Source organism: Azolla caroliniana, unplaced genomic scaffold (genome assembly GCF_043228905.1).
Source record: "Azolla caroliniana isolate FFs.n. ecotype wild unplaced genomic scaffold, voAzoCaro1.0.p SCAF_13, whole genome shotgun sequence".
Classification (NCBI taxonomy): Eukaryota; Viridiplantae; Streptophyta; class Polypodiopsida; order Salviniales; family Salviniaceae; genus Azolla; species Azolla caroliniana.
This window is the reverse complement of record NW_028230448.1, coordinates 20,823,067-20,838,763: the sequence shown is the minus strand read 5'-3', so window position 1 is coordinate 20,838,763 and position 15,697 is coordinate 20,823,067. Positions and strand designations below refer to the sequence as shown.

At 38.2% G+C, this 15,697-nt stretch overlaps 2 protein-coding genes across 2 annotated transcripts; one reads left to right on the top strand and one right to left on the bottom strand.

The window, feature by feature from the left end:
• Window positions 1–899: 899 nt before the first annotated feature.
• Window positions 900–3,509, bottom strand: CAX11 (cation exchanger 11). The gene is made up of 2 exons (XM_087329482.1): window positions 2,232–3,509; window positions 900–1,948 (listed from the first exon to the last, which is right to left on the bottom strand). Exons 1-2 carry the CDS (start codon window positions 3,357–3,359, stop codon window positions 1,193–1,195), a joined length of 1,884 nt encoding a protein of 627 aa, XP_087185608.1. The 5' UTR covers window positions 3,360–3,509; the 3' UTR covers window positions 900–1,192.
• Window positions 3,510–6,448: 2,939 nt separating this feature from the next.
• XCT (XAP5 family protein) lies at window positions 6,449–14,029 on the top strand. The gene is made up of 12 exons (XM_087329858.1): window positions 6,449–6,747; window positions 7,446–7,511; window positions 11,821–11,885; window positions 11,965–12,080; window positions 12,340–12,418; window positions 12,515–12,591; window positions 12,679–12,740; window positions 12,836–12,967; window positions 13,151–13,204; window positions 13,290–13,355; window positions 13,488–13,562; window positions 13,677–14,029. Exons 1-12 carry the CDS (start codon window positions 6,583–6,585, stop codon window positions 13,725–13,727), a joined length of 1,008 nt encoding a protein of 335 aa, XP_087185984.1. The 5' UTR covers window positions 6,449–6,582; the 3' UTR covers window positions 13,728–14,029.
• The last annotated feature ends 1,668 nt before the right edge of the window (window positions 14,030–15,697 follow it).

Sequence of the window (15,697 nt, the reverse complement as noted above, 5' to 3'; positions counted from 1 at the left end):
TTTTTCTTTCACAGTAATATTTGCAATAGCTTTCCCTTATCTGGCTTAGGAGTTATGATAGGTACTGTGAATTCCTTCTCAATACTGATTAGTATAATGATAAGATGACATAGTTTTAGTATTTCCTTGGGTCTTTGGTGAGTGTTCCGTTGATTTGTCCTTGGATTGTTTGACTCATTTTGTCATTACATGGTGTATATCTAAGTTCATGACCAATATCTTACTTCTCTTCAACAATCTCTCAATGCTTTATGTTTTGTTGGCTTCTTGGACATTTGACAATATGATTATATTATAATGTAAGCACTTATTCTAGCTTCCTCTTTTAAACTCATCGCCAAGTACATAATTCCTCTAGTGGGACTCTTCTGAACATTGTAACAACATGTCTACACAAGAACAATGATATTCTTTTATTAGTTTGTTCCTACTTAGAGAACATGAATGATACATGTTTCATTTGTGCTTTGATTCTCTCCTTCATATTTAAATCTTTCAATCTTGGTGTGCCAACCCTTTCAAATGCAATCATTGGAGTTGGGTTTACTTCCAGTTCTTACTGATTATAAATGTTGGTGAAAACATTAAATACCGTTCTTGCATACATGCAGGGCTCTGCATCCCTCATGCCCACCAAATTGTTGAATCTCTTTCAGCAACAGCAAGACACCAGCTTTCGTTTAGACTTTACAAGTAGCCACAAGAGGCTTCGAAATGGCATACAATGATCTCCAGGATTTGGTGTTAGTATGGCCCATGTGCTTTGTCTCTATCTCATGGTTTCTCTACTAAATCAAGAGAGGGTACAACTTCCTCGAGATAGGGTTCTCCATATTAAAGATTCCTCAACATTATTACATTAAATTTTACCTTTGTTTGCTACCATCAACGAGCGCATAAGAATGTAAATTAAGGTTTTTGACACTTAAGTAGATGTTATTGAATTTGCAGAATACAAAAACTTGACAGTGACCCTTGTACAGAACGAAAAGGTGAAGAGGAATTAGATATACAATTTGTTGATAGTTTAATGAATGGATAGCACAAAGAGAAATGAATGAGGGTGTAATCATCCCCCCAAAAAATATAAGATATCTTCCCGACACATACACTTTACCTTAGGCCATTGAATTCTCATTATGTGCATCAAAGCTGTTGCATCAACCCACCAGTGATACTTGCCGAAACTTGGCTAGCTAGAGTTGGAGATGCTGACAAGAACAAAAGTTATGTACAAGCCTATCAACCAAAAACCCCAGAGCCGAGGTACCCGAAATTTATTCCATATGACAACAACCAGGGAACCGAGCAAGCTAGCAAAAAGGAAGAAAAAAGCCACGACAATGCTAGGGTTATACTCCAAAAGGTAAGGAGAAGGATAAATACGGCTTGTTTTCACCGCTAGTGCGAGGCCGAAACCAACAAGCATATTGAACATAGGCCCTGCAAAGCAACCCGCCATTGCCATCGCAGGTTGACCTGCTCTCGCCACTGCCACATCAGCAACTAAGTCACCAATAGAATTTCCCCATGCAAGCACCGTGAGGCCTAAGAGAGCGGGTGGAAGTTTAAGCAACACCCCAAGGGCCTCTAAACAACCCACTAATTCTCCAGCTATAAAAGAAATCCAAAACACACTCATCACAAAGGCAGTTGCAACCACGATTGGGAGCTCTTCCTTAGGTGGTTCCTTTGTGAGTATGAAGTACACGATCCCTAGAATAGTGCCCTGCAATAGAATCAAGAACCATAAGGGGAAATTGATTCCAGGCACCACAAAGATCATCTTCTTATAAGGCGAGATTGCTGAGCTTATTATGTAGAGGAAAATTAAAGGGCATAAGACAAGGTTTATTGATGCATAGACCCGATTCCATTGTGATGGATTCACAGCCGGGATGGTTGAACGAAGAACAACCTCGACAGGTAATTGCCAGAGCAATTGAATCTACAGAGAGACATAAACAAAGGAACTGTGGGTTTCAATACATCAAGAAATATAAGAGATTGAAGAGAAAAAGAAATGAGATTAATATCACATTAGAAGATATATAAACATTTGGTTCTATGCCTTGTTCCAGAGGGCGTAGTCAAACAACCATATGGTAAAGTGTTGCGTATATACCACACATACAACATCCCATACATTAGAATATCATTTGTATTGTAACCTAATCTGCAATTAATGTGAGGGAAAATCTTTCTGAATTCAAAAGCAAACTTGACCTTACCTTCAAGGCTTGATTGCATTTGCTCAGGGAGTCCTTGTGTTGTCCACAACAGAATAGTGAACAAACAAGAGTCCCAAAAACCCTTGGAAGGTCCTTTGCCTCTTTATCTTGGTAATAACCCTCACCACGAGAAGCCACTGGTGAGCTCACTCCATTACCCTTGATTATGTTACAACTTTCCCTTGATTCCACATCCAGCTTTCCACTCTGTTCGACATCATTATCACCAAGCCGACTTTTGACAAGGTTCTCAGAGTGTCCAAATATACCTCTTCCACGTCTGTGTCCATTGTCATCATGACTTGATACTAAATCACATTGTTCTTCTTCATCATCATCGAGCTCAGACACATCTAAACACGAACGAGACAACTTAAGGGAGACCATATTGTTTCCCTTCTTACCTTTACTTCGATCCATGGTGAAAACAACGCCGACAAAGAAGACATAGACACAAACAAGACCAATGGCTTGCCAAGCATAAACCTCACCACTAAGGTAGGTCCAAAACATGAGGAAAACTGCGAATAGATAAAAACACACGTCCCGGAGGAAATTGATAGGGTTAAGTTTGAAGTTACTCGGAGAAGAAGCGAGGGCGACAAACCCAACAACGAATGCTGAAACGAAGAGGCCGGCACTAACAATGGCACCAAGACCTAGACGCGAATTCTCAGCCCACACCGCCGCCACGGATGTGAAGGCGTCCGGAGCCCCATTGCCAAGAGCAAGTAGAGTGACGCCACCCGTACTTGGGGAGAGGTTAAGAAGCTCGGACATCCTCGATACAACTGGAGTAAAATGGAATTGGGCCGTATTCGCTAACACATAGAACGATAGGGCAACCAATATTAATAAACATGGTATGGATAGTATGTAGATTTGGCTGAACACACAGCTATGTAGATCTATGTAGTTTATCACTGTTTTTGACGATGAGGTCTTTTGATGATTGTTGCAGATCAGATCTGAGTCGTTTCCTTTGCCATTCCCTTCCATATTTTCTGATGCTGAAACGGATGCGATGAGAAGGGAGAAAATGAGGAAGATGAGGAAGGCGCCGGGGTGGATGCGCTTGGGGTCTCCATATCCATTGGAATCCAGTGGAGATGAGGCGGCGGAGGGCATGTTTCACGGTAGGGGGGCATCGCTGGGGTCGAATCTGTGCTGGTCAGAAATCAGGGAGGGGAGAAGAATGCAGAATGGGCAGGCAGAGCTCTGTTCCGCCATAGCCAGCCAATGAGGTCTGTGCGTGTGTATACATACATATATCAATACATATGTATGTATTGTTATGAGACTTTTTAGGCCCACAGAGACAGAGTCAGAGAAAGAAAGACGCACAACTGAAGTCCCTCTCTTTCCTTTACAACTCAACTCATTTGGCTCTCCCAACATATAAGCATCATAAGATTCTTATGTGTACGTACTTATTTACATACATATATACTTTACTCTCTCTATCCTGCCCGAGAGAGAGATTATGTCGAGGTTTCCCATCACACCCAGATCCCGGATTTCCTCCACTCCATACGGACAACCCGACTTTGACTCTCGATCACCATCTATACGTAGTCAATATTCATAGTCACTCAATTGTAACTTCCTCTGTAATAACGTTAGGAGGCTCCGTAGGCCAACAAGCAGAACATGGATAGCATCGTATCTGCATAGGTACGATCTTTAATCATGTTGTGAGGCTCTCTGTAGACCAATCTGAGCATTGATAGCTTCATATCATGCCTGGGTATGATCTACATGACAAGGGATGTTCCCACTTCCATTCATTCCCACGTTCAAGATTCAAATGTGCATACCTACCTAGATATGATCAAACGGCAAACATGTTGACTAGTTTAACACATTTCCATAAAATGTAGAACTAGGGTACACATACCATCTTGCGAGGCTATGAGTTTTCCCATGTGATTCATTTGTGGGTTGTCGATCAACATTTGACTTTATGATATTGTGTTGGCAAAGCATGTTACATGTATACCTTGTTAGTAGTAGTGGGGCATGGGGGTATGATAGTATGCGAGATTATGCGAGTTAAAAGCTAACATTATGAGCTTCTACAAGCAAGATGGGGCCAATTCATAGAAGGCTAATTGCGTGGACTTTGTTGGCTAGTAGTGAGTGCTAATACTTTGGCAAAGCACTCGATAGTTAATTGAAGCTTTTAAATTGGTAACTTAAAGGATCCAAAAAGGAAATATATATATGTATAAAGTGATCATGTGCATTTAGATAAGGTTTGAACGTTATTGTTTCTATAAGGTATTTGTGAAAGGAGCTTTTCATTTCCTATTTGCTATTCACTACTCACGATAATTTGTTCATCTTCCATATCACAACAACAACATTTACCTTCATTGGTTAAGAAAATGACTTATTTAGCGTTGCATCACATGTTAAATAAAAAAAAACCATGGATGAATTTGTACATGTGGGAAGGGTGAAACTAACAATCCCCAATGGTTCAGTTCGGTTCAAGAGGATCAAAACCGAACCATTAAAAAAAGTTGAAACTTGAACCGAACCACGAAACCGTTAAACCGAACCATTAAAATGTTTTCAAACTATTAAGCCATTAAACCGAGAAATCCATGGTTTCATGGTTCGGTTTCGGTTTTCAACTTAGGTCAAAATTCAAATTTGAAATATTTGATTATTTAAAATTTCAAAATTTTAAAGATTTTCCTAAAATGTGAGAATAAGGCATGAAAATGAAAAAATTGTTAAAAAACAAAATTTTGAATTTTTTGAAAATAAAAATAAAAACAAAAAGATAAAATAAATAAATAGTTAAATCGTTAAAACCACGGTTTCTAACAGTTGAAACCGAAACCGAACCGAACCGTTTAAACCGTTAAGCCGTGGTTTCGCGCTTTGGTTCGGTTCAAGGTGAAACTTAACAGCGTAATAGTTGGAGCCTTTTACCACCTCGGTAGCTTTCCTTGGGGTGGAGGCTATCACTTATAAGAAACATTAGTTTATGTTAAATTGTTGTCATGCTATTCCATACTTTTGTGGAATAGAAGCCTCTAAACATATGGTGGATGAGAAATTGGTTGAATTTTTATGTTAAAAAGTAACATCCAAATTACATTGGTTTCCCTTAGTTTCCCTTAGCATGCACAACTTTGTCTCCCATGGTTTACAATTCAATACCTTTACAATTATCATGAACTCCAAGGGTATCTATGGTAAATGGCTTGCCATTAAATATCGTCACTCTCTTCTAGAATTGTGCATGGATGTTATACATGCAACTTATATCAAATCATTCATTGCCCAAAAATAAAAGTGCACTAACAATGAAATAAATTGAGGATGCCCATAAAACAAAATTGCAATCCAATTTACATGCACATAAACCCAAGATGCTTGTACAAGGGACAACTACAAGGAAATAGACAAGCTACATATGTTAACATCTTTTACACAAACAAAATATATTCTATTGAGGTCATCCTTTGCCAATCATGAAGATCTTAAACATGGTTGCCCTTGTAAGGCTCAGAGGATACATTTATCATTGGTGTTCTATATATGGCTTAAGGTTATTGAAGCCTAGGTGAGAAAGGGTAATGTGTTTGAAATTGTCGCTCATAGGTAGCAGTACTCTCTAGGCATATGAAAAAATCTAGAGATTGACTGATGCCATTAAAGTAGAATGGCATTTTCACGAAACTTTGAAAATACCCACATCGTCTTTAATTTATAATTTGGGTGGTGGCATTCAAATGATTAGTCAAAATTCTATATATGTATATATTTAATCCATGCATTGAGGTTCGGAATCTCACTAATTTTATTACACGACATTGAAATTTTCAGGGGTTTAGAATGTGAGCTTCTCTTACTCTATCAGAATTACCTTACCCTAATGGTAAGTTAGTAGACAACTTATCCCTAGGCCCATTATGATGGGATCACGATTCACAATCGGTCTTCCATGGACATCAAAAGGATAGCTCTATCACTGAAGGCCATATAGGATGTGGCGGCATCGATGATGATATATGTGTACATATATTTATACGATAACCCATGGGTTCCGATTAGGAGGATGGATGGATGGGATGGTTCATTGGCTTTTTTCATGCAAAATAAATAATAAAGAGAGAGACCTAACCCCCAAAATAACAGAGACTAACACAGTAATTAATTGTTCACCTTTAACTCTTTATGATTTATGTGCGACAGATGCAGACACAGCACACAGACAGACACAGGCAGCTCGCATTACAGCACATTTTAGGGTTTCTGAAGTTTCGTTGTTCGCTTGCCTCTCTGTGTATACGCATATTATTCGAAGTAGACTGAGAGAGACAGTGAGAGAAAGATGTCGGGGATGGGGGATGGCTACGTCGGGACGGCCCAGGATGCAGCTCGCATCCGGCGCCTCGAGAAACAGAGAGAAGCGGAGAGGAAAAAGATCGAGGAGCTCAAGAACAAGTCGTCTGGAGGCCAAACAGGTCTCCTCCAGTTCGGTTCTAGCACCTCCGAGGTATTTATATGTTTGTAATACATAGCTTTTTCGGTATTTGTGGTTGTTTATTTATCGTTTATTTTTTATTTTTGATTGTAGGGAAGCAAAGATTCCCTTTTCCTACTTCTTTCATGTTGTGTGGATGGTTAATTTTTCTACCTTATTCTGTGGTGGCTCTATCAATTAATTTACAGGAAATCCCCAATTTTAGGGTTATTCTTCAGCTTATTTTTTTCTCTTCTGGGATTTCTATTGTGTAGGAATCAAGGTGAATTGTTTTTGCCTTCTTTCTGGGCAGGTTTAAGGTTTAATGTATACGCATTAAGGTGCTAATTTTTCGCATTCTTTTCTGTTGTGGAACTCTGTAATATTGGGAGAGGAAAAGTGTTTCCTCAATTTAGGATTTTTGATGTGTTAGCATTAAGGTGGTTCCCTTTTTCCTCCCCTTTTTTCTTACAAAGTTAGGGTTATACATGTGTAGGCACTAAGGTGGTTATTTTTTGTCTCTCTCCAACATTAAGAGATGATCCATTATATCAAATTTGGGGTTTTAATGCTATTTTTAAGATGGTTAAAACCCCTCCCCCCATTTTTGTGTGTCTTTGCCACATGGAGAGAGGAAGGCTGCTGTATGCAATGTTTTTTAATTGATTTATTTCTCATAGTTAGATGCATGCCTAAAGATCTGTCTTAACAAGTTTGTTTTAAACTGATAGATTCTGGAGACTGCATTCAAGAAGGAAACCGTTGGCTTAGTCACAAGGGAGCAATATGTAGAGAAGGTATAACCGTTGGCTTCATTTTGTATTTAGACTTTGTTTTGTGAACTATTTTCTGCAAATGAGGATCATATTTGTGAGGATCATATTTGTGAGGATCATATTTGTGAGGATCATACTGCATGCTTAGTCTCATGTAATTGTGGCATTCAAGTGCAATTGACCGTAAAACAAGGGCACATAACTGTTATGTGTATTTGGCTTCATGTTCAGGAGGTTTTGATTTCCATCAACTGAATTGACTTTTTTAATCATTTTTTGATTTGTTCACATCCAATGTTTGGGATGTACATACACCAATGAGACGAGCATGCATCAACACCATTGAGATAACCATCATCAACACCAACGAGATGAGCATGCATACCAAACCTAGGCCCAGTATAAACGCCCATGTTTTAGTTAGACTTGCGAGGTCTGTTAATTCTTGTCAGTATAATTTTTTTTAACAACTCATAAAACGGTTAGGTTAACCATGCTTACAAAATAAACTAAAATGGCATTCTCAAAGATTTGTATCTGGGATAGTCTAGATTGCTAATTATAGCAATGAAAATAGAGAATGCATAGGTAGTTAACGCAGAAAATAATGGTGAAATCAAAGATTTATATTATAATAGCAGAGCCTTGAAGTTGATTGCAAGAGAAGGAATTACTTTGCAGTCTTGAGTGCACATACCCTTTTGCCCCTAGTCTTGCCTTGTAGTTTTCTATGAACGTCCGCAACCTGTACTTAGTCTTCCAAACCCTCTTTTTCCCAGGTTTGTTATCTGAAATACTTTTCAGCTTAGGCCTCATAGGATTTTTCCCTCGTCTGATCCTCCATTATCTCCTCCTTGGAGCTTAGATCCTTTTTTCCTTCCAGAATATATGCCATGAGCATAAGGGTTAATTTGATCTCTGTTATGCTTTTACCATGTATGCTTCTCTATGCTCCTTAACCATCTTGGACCTTCTTTTATGTGATTTTCAATTTGGGGTTTAGTCCAGTGTCAGGGAGCCAATATGCTGTTAAGGGAGTGCTGTTTCATCTTGAGCTGGATTGAGCTGCTCTTTCACACTGGGCCCTCAAACTGATCATAATCTCCAAATTCTAGTTCATGCACCCATTCCACCTATTGGTATCTTTCGGTATGTCTTCCTTTTGATGTCTCAACCCTCACTCCCGTCTGAGGTATGTGAACCATCATTGAATCCCACATTCCATTCCAGTGCCATCTTCTTGTCAACCAGATCATCAATAAGCCTTATACTCTGGCCTGGTTCTGTCAAGGACGCATCTCTTGCTCTTGTTGTCCAACCTCATCCCACACTTGTCAGGCACATGCATACAGGATGTGCAGCGGAAGGTCCGTCTTAATTTGAAAAGGTCTCAAACAGATTCATCTTCATGACCAGTAGTCAGCCCCTTGATATTTCCTAAAACTTCATCTGATACTGCCATGTAAATGTGGGCAACTTCCTTACAATTGAGTAGTTTCCAAGTTGCATCATCCATACCAGCTGATTTAATTTCCTCCAATACTTCTGCACAGACTTGCAAGTAAAGTGTGTTCTCCGTTCTAATCTTCCACAAGTCTAAGCCAGTGCCATCAAATTTCCTGAATTCTTCCCCAACATTGGCTGATGTATTTGTCATGGTAAAGAAGGAATAGAGAACAGAAAAAAAACACGAAACTCCCACTTATTCAAGATGAAAGACTAAACAATGCAGCTCCGGAAAGGATGCAACACTGGCTCTGATACCAGTTGTACAGGAAGATAGAATAACAGTTTTCTGAGATATCTGAAAGCAGAGATATAGAATCTAAAAACAATAATGGATAAAACAGGAGAGATTAAAGAAAGCAGAAGCAGTTCTACAAAACAAAAGCCCACCTACTTGATGTATATTCAGGGCAGGACTGCATGCACACACACATGTATGCTATTCAAGAAGAGCTTTAAATGCTAATGAGACGGCTAAGTCATGGCTCCACTCAGCTAGTGGATAGGCTCATAAATACCTATTAATGCTGATTGGGCAATCTTGTCAAAGGATCTCATTTAGCATACAAAATACTCTCCTAGGAGTTGTATTACAGTTCTAAAAACGAGATTGTACAAATCTCAACAGAGATCAGAAAATATTAAATTATATAATAAACGTTTTCTAGTATAATGGGAGCAACCGACGTGCCTTTAATTCCAACATTACATCCCTCAAGTTTTACGACTAGCTCCTATGATTCAATATGTGCTGAGTCACTTTACTATCCAGGATTCACGAGCCTCTTCATGCATCCACACTTGAGTGAGGTTTGTGACCCCAACAATATATTCTCTCCTCCAGGCACAATTCCACATCTTCATCTTCAGCTGAACATGTGGGAACCTGCCTGGCTGTCCCACTCTGGATTTCTGATTTTGCAGTCTCAAGCCACATGTCATGCTTACGAAATTGTGGCACCTTTTACTAAAAGGCTGCTTCAGCTTTATGCCCTTCTCTTTATCCCACCTGGTAGAGAATACAATAACCTTTCAACTATTGATGTGTCACTTGTTCGCATCCACATCCCTCCTCTTGAAATAATGTAGGAAACTCAAAGGGAAGTGGGATATTTCTTACTTGAGTGGTCAAAGATGTTATTATGTCATCATAATGCTGAGGTAGTGCGTGGATACAGATCCACACTGGCATAGATGCCAGCTCTATGACAAGCTTCACCAACCCAGTCACGGCAATTCCAAAGGTGTGTTATGCCTGTGATGAGCTGCTTTGCTTTTGCTCATTCCCCTTCCACCTTTTGATTAGAGACCAATTGATTTTCCCGGTTTTGGATCTTGGTCTCATTCTGTATCTCCTATTGATTCCATAGAAATTTGTAGGCATCTGCCTTTCTGTGTGGGTAAACGTTGTCACTATCAATGAAGTTGTTACCAACGTGACCATTGGTTTTTTTGGATCTAAAGTAACAGCTGGTCTGCACATGGTATCCAAGTAGAAATCCAATATGGTGGTCATCTTGAACACACATCATGTAGTTAATCCTGTTGAGATTCCCCTTCAACATTACTGGTGGTCATGGCCTTGCAATGCTTGGAGTCTCACTTCCAACATCACCTATTGAGCTCATCTTCTCCGTGTGACTGATCACTCACAAACCATGCTTGATTGCCTCTGCTCGGGTCTCCTTCTCAAAGCTCTTGTTGATTGAAAAGTACAAAACCTCTATCTATCATGTACCATGCGAACTATTGTGTTGAAAATAGTAAGTGCACATGCAATTAATCAAGGCAGAAAACAATGGAGAGGATATAAATGTATATTAGATTATCAGAATGCCAAAGCTTGAGTTCAAGAGAGGAATGATAAAACAAAAGCTTGACCTTACATTTTCCTAACCGAGCATGTACAAAGACAACTTTGTGGGTAAATGAAGAACAAACCTTGGAACTCTCTCTAGGGTTTCCATAATACAATTGGGTATTAACCTTTATGGCTAACCCACCTACTGCATTAAATGCACACATCTTTCTGTTGAGGATAGCTGGGCGTTTGGTCATACCAATATAGCCTATGGTGACGTCAAGATTCAATTTATTTTTTTCACAATTCCCAAGTCTATTTTTGTATTCTAATAGCTCTTTTGAATATATGTGTGCCCAAATTAAAAGATATGTATCCATAAGAATCCATCTGAAGGTTTTTAAGAGCATATCAGTGTGCTGCTATTGAGTGAAAGTAATGGGTTGCATGCTGAATATATATATATATATTGTTTAGAGTAAATTGTAATGTAGAAGAGACTGTTTGAGTTCTTCTTTTATTTGCCAAAAAATAGAAGGCTACCAACATTCTTCTTTTACAAGAGTAGTTAATTAATTATTTGCCAAAACATAGAAGGCTACCAAAATTCTTCTTTTAAACTTTCAAGAAGGCCTGAGATTCAATCATGGATTTATACAATATTTTTTACTGTGAATTGTGGAAAGATTTGAACGCTGGAATTTGGAATTCTGAAAATTCAGAAATATTATGCAAAAATGCAATATCCTCTTCTGGCCATAATCTACAAATCCAGCAAGCAAAGCATCACTTTCCTTATCACTTTAAAGCAACAAGCAATTTTGATGACTCCAGTATCACTAGAACTTGCACAAATCCAAATTGAAGGATTTAACCATTTTGTTCACGAAAACTCACTTGAAGAGTTTCAGGGTTTTTCAAAGATTGATGGTTACATGAACCATTGTAGCCAGAATCAAAATATTTGTCTTTGCTGAGTTGAAGTTGCATTGTGATAGAGAGTGTGGTGTTTTTTCTTTGTAGCGTGTCAACTTGCGCAGCAAGATTGAAGAGGAAGAGAAAGAGAAGCAACAAAAGCTTGCCCAAGAGTAAGGGAAATTCATGATGCTTTATGCAACTAATCATTGTTCTGCATATATAAAATAGAATGGCTAAATGATTATCTAGGGAAGAAGAGAAATTGCTTCTCAAGCGCAAGAAGAGGAGAGCAAAGGGTCCCTCACGATTATCTTTTGTTGATGATGTGGATGGGGAAACAGATGAGGAGGATAATGGAGGCAATGGTAAGAAACTTCTTCTTGTCTGATCAGGCATTGAGTTAAGTAATCATGCATATGCTTAAATTCAACACATCCGACTTAAAGATGATTTCAAATGCATATACTGTCAAGTGTCCTGAATGTCCATTTTCATGGCTAAAAGCTCTATCGTCATTTAGGACGTAAATTTGTAGTTTGTTTAAGAATCAAGATTAATATATAGACAGAGTGAAGTATTATACATCTAGACCTGGTGGAAAGTTGATATGTTTGTTGTTTGTAGAGAATGAGGAACCGAAGCGGAGCAAACTTGGGAAGTTTGGCAAGGATCCCACTGTTGAAACTGGCTTCTTGCCAGACAGGTATGCATTGTGCTCTTTCTTATTGCCTTGTAATGAAATTTCAAAACTAAGCCAACTGACATATGAGATTTATGAAAATGGAGGATAACGTATCAGGGAGCGTGAAGCAGAAGAGCAAGCAGAGCGTGAACGCCTACGAAAACAATGGCAGAAGGAGCAAGAACGCATAAAGAGTAAGGAAACATATGTATAATAAATTGTTTCTTTGCATACAACCAATGTTTTATTCAGTAATTTTGATATACCTTACACATTTATAGACGAGCCACTCGAAATCACTTACAGTTATTGGGATGGTGCGGGCCATCGTCGAGTAATACAGGTTTTTCCACGAGCATTGTACACTTCGAGAAAGTATTATCAACTTTTAGTAAACAAATTTGTTGTAGAGTAATGCTTCTTTTATATTTAAATCAGGTCCGTAAAGGAGATACAATAGCAGAGTTCTTACGGTCTGTTCAGCAGCAACTTGCCTCAGAATTTAGAGAAATAAGAACCGCTTCAGTTGAAAATCTATTATACATTAAGGAGGATTTGATAATCCCACATGTAAGTTTCTTTATTAAAATTTGTGCATCAGATGCAAAGAAAAACATTATACTTTCTAAGTTAGTCATCTAAATCATTTGATGTTTAACTGTGCAATGCGATGAGATAAAACACACACATGATGATGCATTCAAACTTCTTTAATTAATCATTCAGTATTCAACCCTTAATGCTTGCTTACAGCAACACTCTTTTTATGAGTTAATAATCAACAAAGCAAGGGGCAAGAGTGGACCGGTACTGTCGAGCTTTCAATCTTTATCTACTTTTTTTCATAGGTCAAAAGTTGAAAACCACTAACCTGACTTTCTCTACTTGGTAGCTATTTCACTTTGATGTGCATGAAGACATCCGAACGATTGCTGATGCAACTATTGAGAAAGATGAGGTAATTAATGTCAACTGTATTTTTGTATTGCCAGTTTAAAATTTGTATTTGAAATCTCATGTTTCTGTCAAAAGTTTTACCTGTGTTTTAAAGGTGTGTATGGAGATTTGATTCTGTTTTCTGGTTTGCCAGTCACATGCCGGCAAAGTTGTAGAGAGACATTGGTACGAGAAAAATAAGCATATTTTTCCTGCTTCAAGATGGGAGGTATTTGTTTGCTTTAGTCATTGTGTTTTAACAATGATTTAGTACTTTTCAAATGTCTTGTTTTGTAGATTCTGCTCATTTAATAATATGGATGTGTGTATATTCTGCCTACAGATATATGACCCAACTAAGAAATGGGAACGATACACAATACATGGTGATTAAAGTAGAAAGAGCAGACTTTATAAATTGCAACAAAGTGTCAAAACGCATTTCATTGAAGTTATATAAGGAACCAGGTGGCCATTGGAGTGAAGGTTATTGACATAATTCTTTTTGTCTCTCCTTTCTCACCAATGAAAGTGAAAGTGAAAGGCTGCAAGGTCTTATTCCCTCTCTTTGTAATTTCAATACCATCTCATTTTGTAGGACTTTGTAACATTTGCATGTTGAAAGACTTATTAGAACATTGAACAAATTCCATGATCTTCAATTAACAGGAGTTGAATGATTCAGCTAGTTTGCGATGAGTGTATTATGCCCTGTATGTTCTATGTTCGCAGCTATTTTAGAGGCCCTCAGAACAGAGAGCCCAAGATAGAACATTAAGATGTTACCTTTAGCCTAGTTTGGTATGTGATATGTGGATGATTTGGACAACTTGGTGCTCCCAAATGCTTGGTGGCAAGAAAATCACATTAAACGCCATATGAGTTGATCCACACTTTCCTGTCAATTGGATGTTGCTGCAAACTTTCTAGGATTGTTGAGGAAAGGAGACAAGATTTGTCACTTGGTGTCATTCTCACCTTTTTCCTTTTGATTTCATTGGTAACCTTGTATGGTAGTACATACATACCCCCTTTGATGGTAGTACAAATTCTCCGTAGCCAATTACTTTGTTCTTCCATCCTCCATGGAATTGGCTTATATTGCAAAGTTTCAAGGACATTTTTTATACATTTGATGCTAAGGCCTCAAATTCTCTTGCGAGAGGACATTTAGGTTGGTTTAATTCCTGCTTTAAGATGTTTATCTGTCAGTATAACAGGAGGAAAGGGTTTCTCGAACTTCACTCCTTTCATATAGCGAAACACTTTGCTACTAATCTTGTCTTCTATTTATCCATTAAACCATCACTTTAAGTTTTTGAGCCATCTTCAATCCGATGACATTCTTGTCTAGTCTAATCAAGAAGTCTCGTGCCCACTTTGATTAGTCAGAATAGTTTCCAACTCAGACTCCAGTCATGCACATTATATCCTGCTTGAATTCCAGATAGTCATTAAAGTTCTTCTTTCAAGTTGCTCCATAGAATTTTATAACCCTTAGCCTAGTATGGGTTGTATATCAGTTATAATATCTCTTTCTCTGAAGGTCAGGGTTGGTAAATCCTAGAGGAGATGTTGTCTTGGCTTGCTATTTTCAAGGAAGATTTTCAACATTGCTAGCTTCGTAGTTCCTTGACTTTTTAGCTAGTATAGGCACATTCCATGCGTTGCTCATGTGCCATATATATATATGCATAACCAACAATGCTAATGCCAAGGCTAACATATATGCATCCAAACATGTACATCTACTCACTTAAGGGATCAAAACAATTGGGTTCTTCAGATCTCTAGTTGCCACCAGCTCCACTCAAAGCCAAACCGTGTCTAAGAACTTGTACAATTCCAAAGCCATTGCCATTTTGAGGATCCACAAAGTACAATTCATCCCCTCAATTTTGCACTCATTGCTAGAAATGGCCAACAAACTTGATGATGGCATGTGTTGTGCTTGATTGATGGGATGAGTACCACTAGATGTATGTGTAATAGACTATTTAGAGAATGTCCCCTAATTTGAATGTCACGTGTGTAGACTGTAAAGTGGGATATGAAAGACGTGTGCTCTAGAATCCCATATTTTTGTTAATTAAGAACATAATATATTAATAGAATTTTATTCCACAATTGTGTGAATGAGTACTTGTCTTTCTTATTTCAATTAATCCAAAATTGTAACCAAGGATTATGGTGATCATAATGAGTTGCAAAACAACTAGCAAACAAACTTACTGTATGGCATTACACTTTATAGTGCATACCCTATATAGGTAGGAAGAAGGGAAGAATACAACACAAGATTTGAGAGGCAAGAGCAAGCATGGTTGGCAAACTATTGAGAAAATATGGTTATTGAGGGAGACA

Coding starts and splice junctions, on each gene's coding strand:
- CAX11 (XM_087329482.1), bottom strand. CDS start 3,359: ATGCCCTCCGCCGCCTCATCTCCACTGGATTCCAATGGATATGGAGAC. Junction 1,949..2,231: donor AATGCAATCAAGCCTTGAAG/GTAAGGTCAAGT, acceptor GTCTCTCTGTAG/ATTCAATTGCTCTGGCAATT.
- XCT (XM_087329858.1), top strand. CDS start 6,583: ATGTCGGGGATGGGGGATGGCTACGTCGGGACGGCCCAGGATGCAGCT. Junction 13,205..13,289: donor CAAGGGGCAAGAGTGGACCG/GTACTGTCGAGC, acceptor TCTACTTGGTAG/CTATTTCACTTTGATGTGCA. Junction 13,356..13,487: donor CAACTATTGAGAAAGATGAG/GTAATTAATGTC, acceptor CTGGTTTGCCAG/TCACATGCCGGCAAAGTTGT.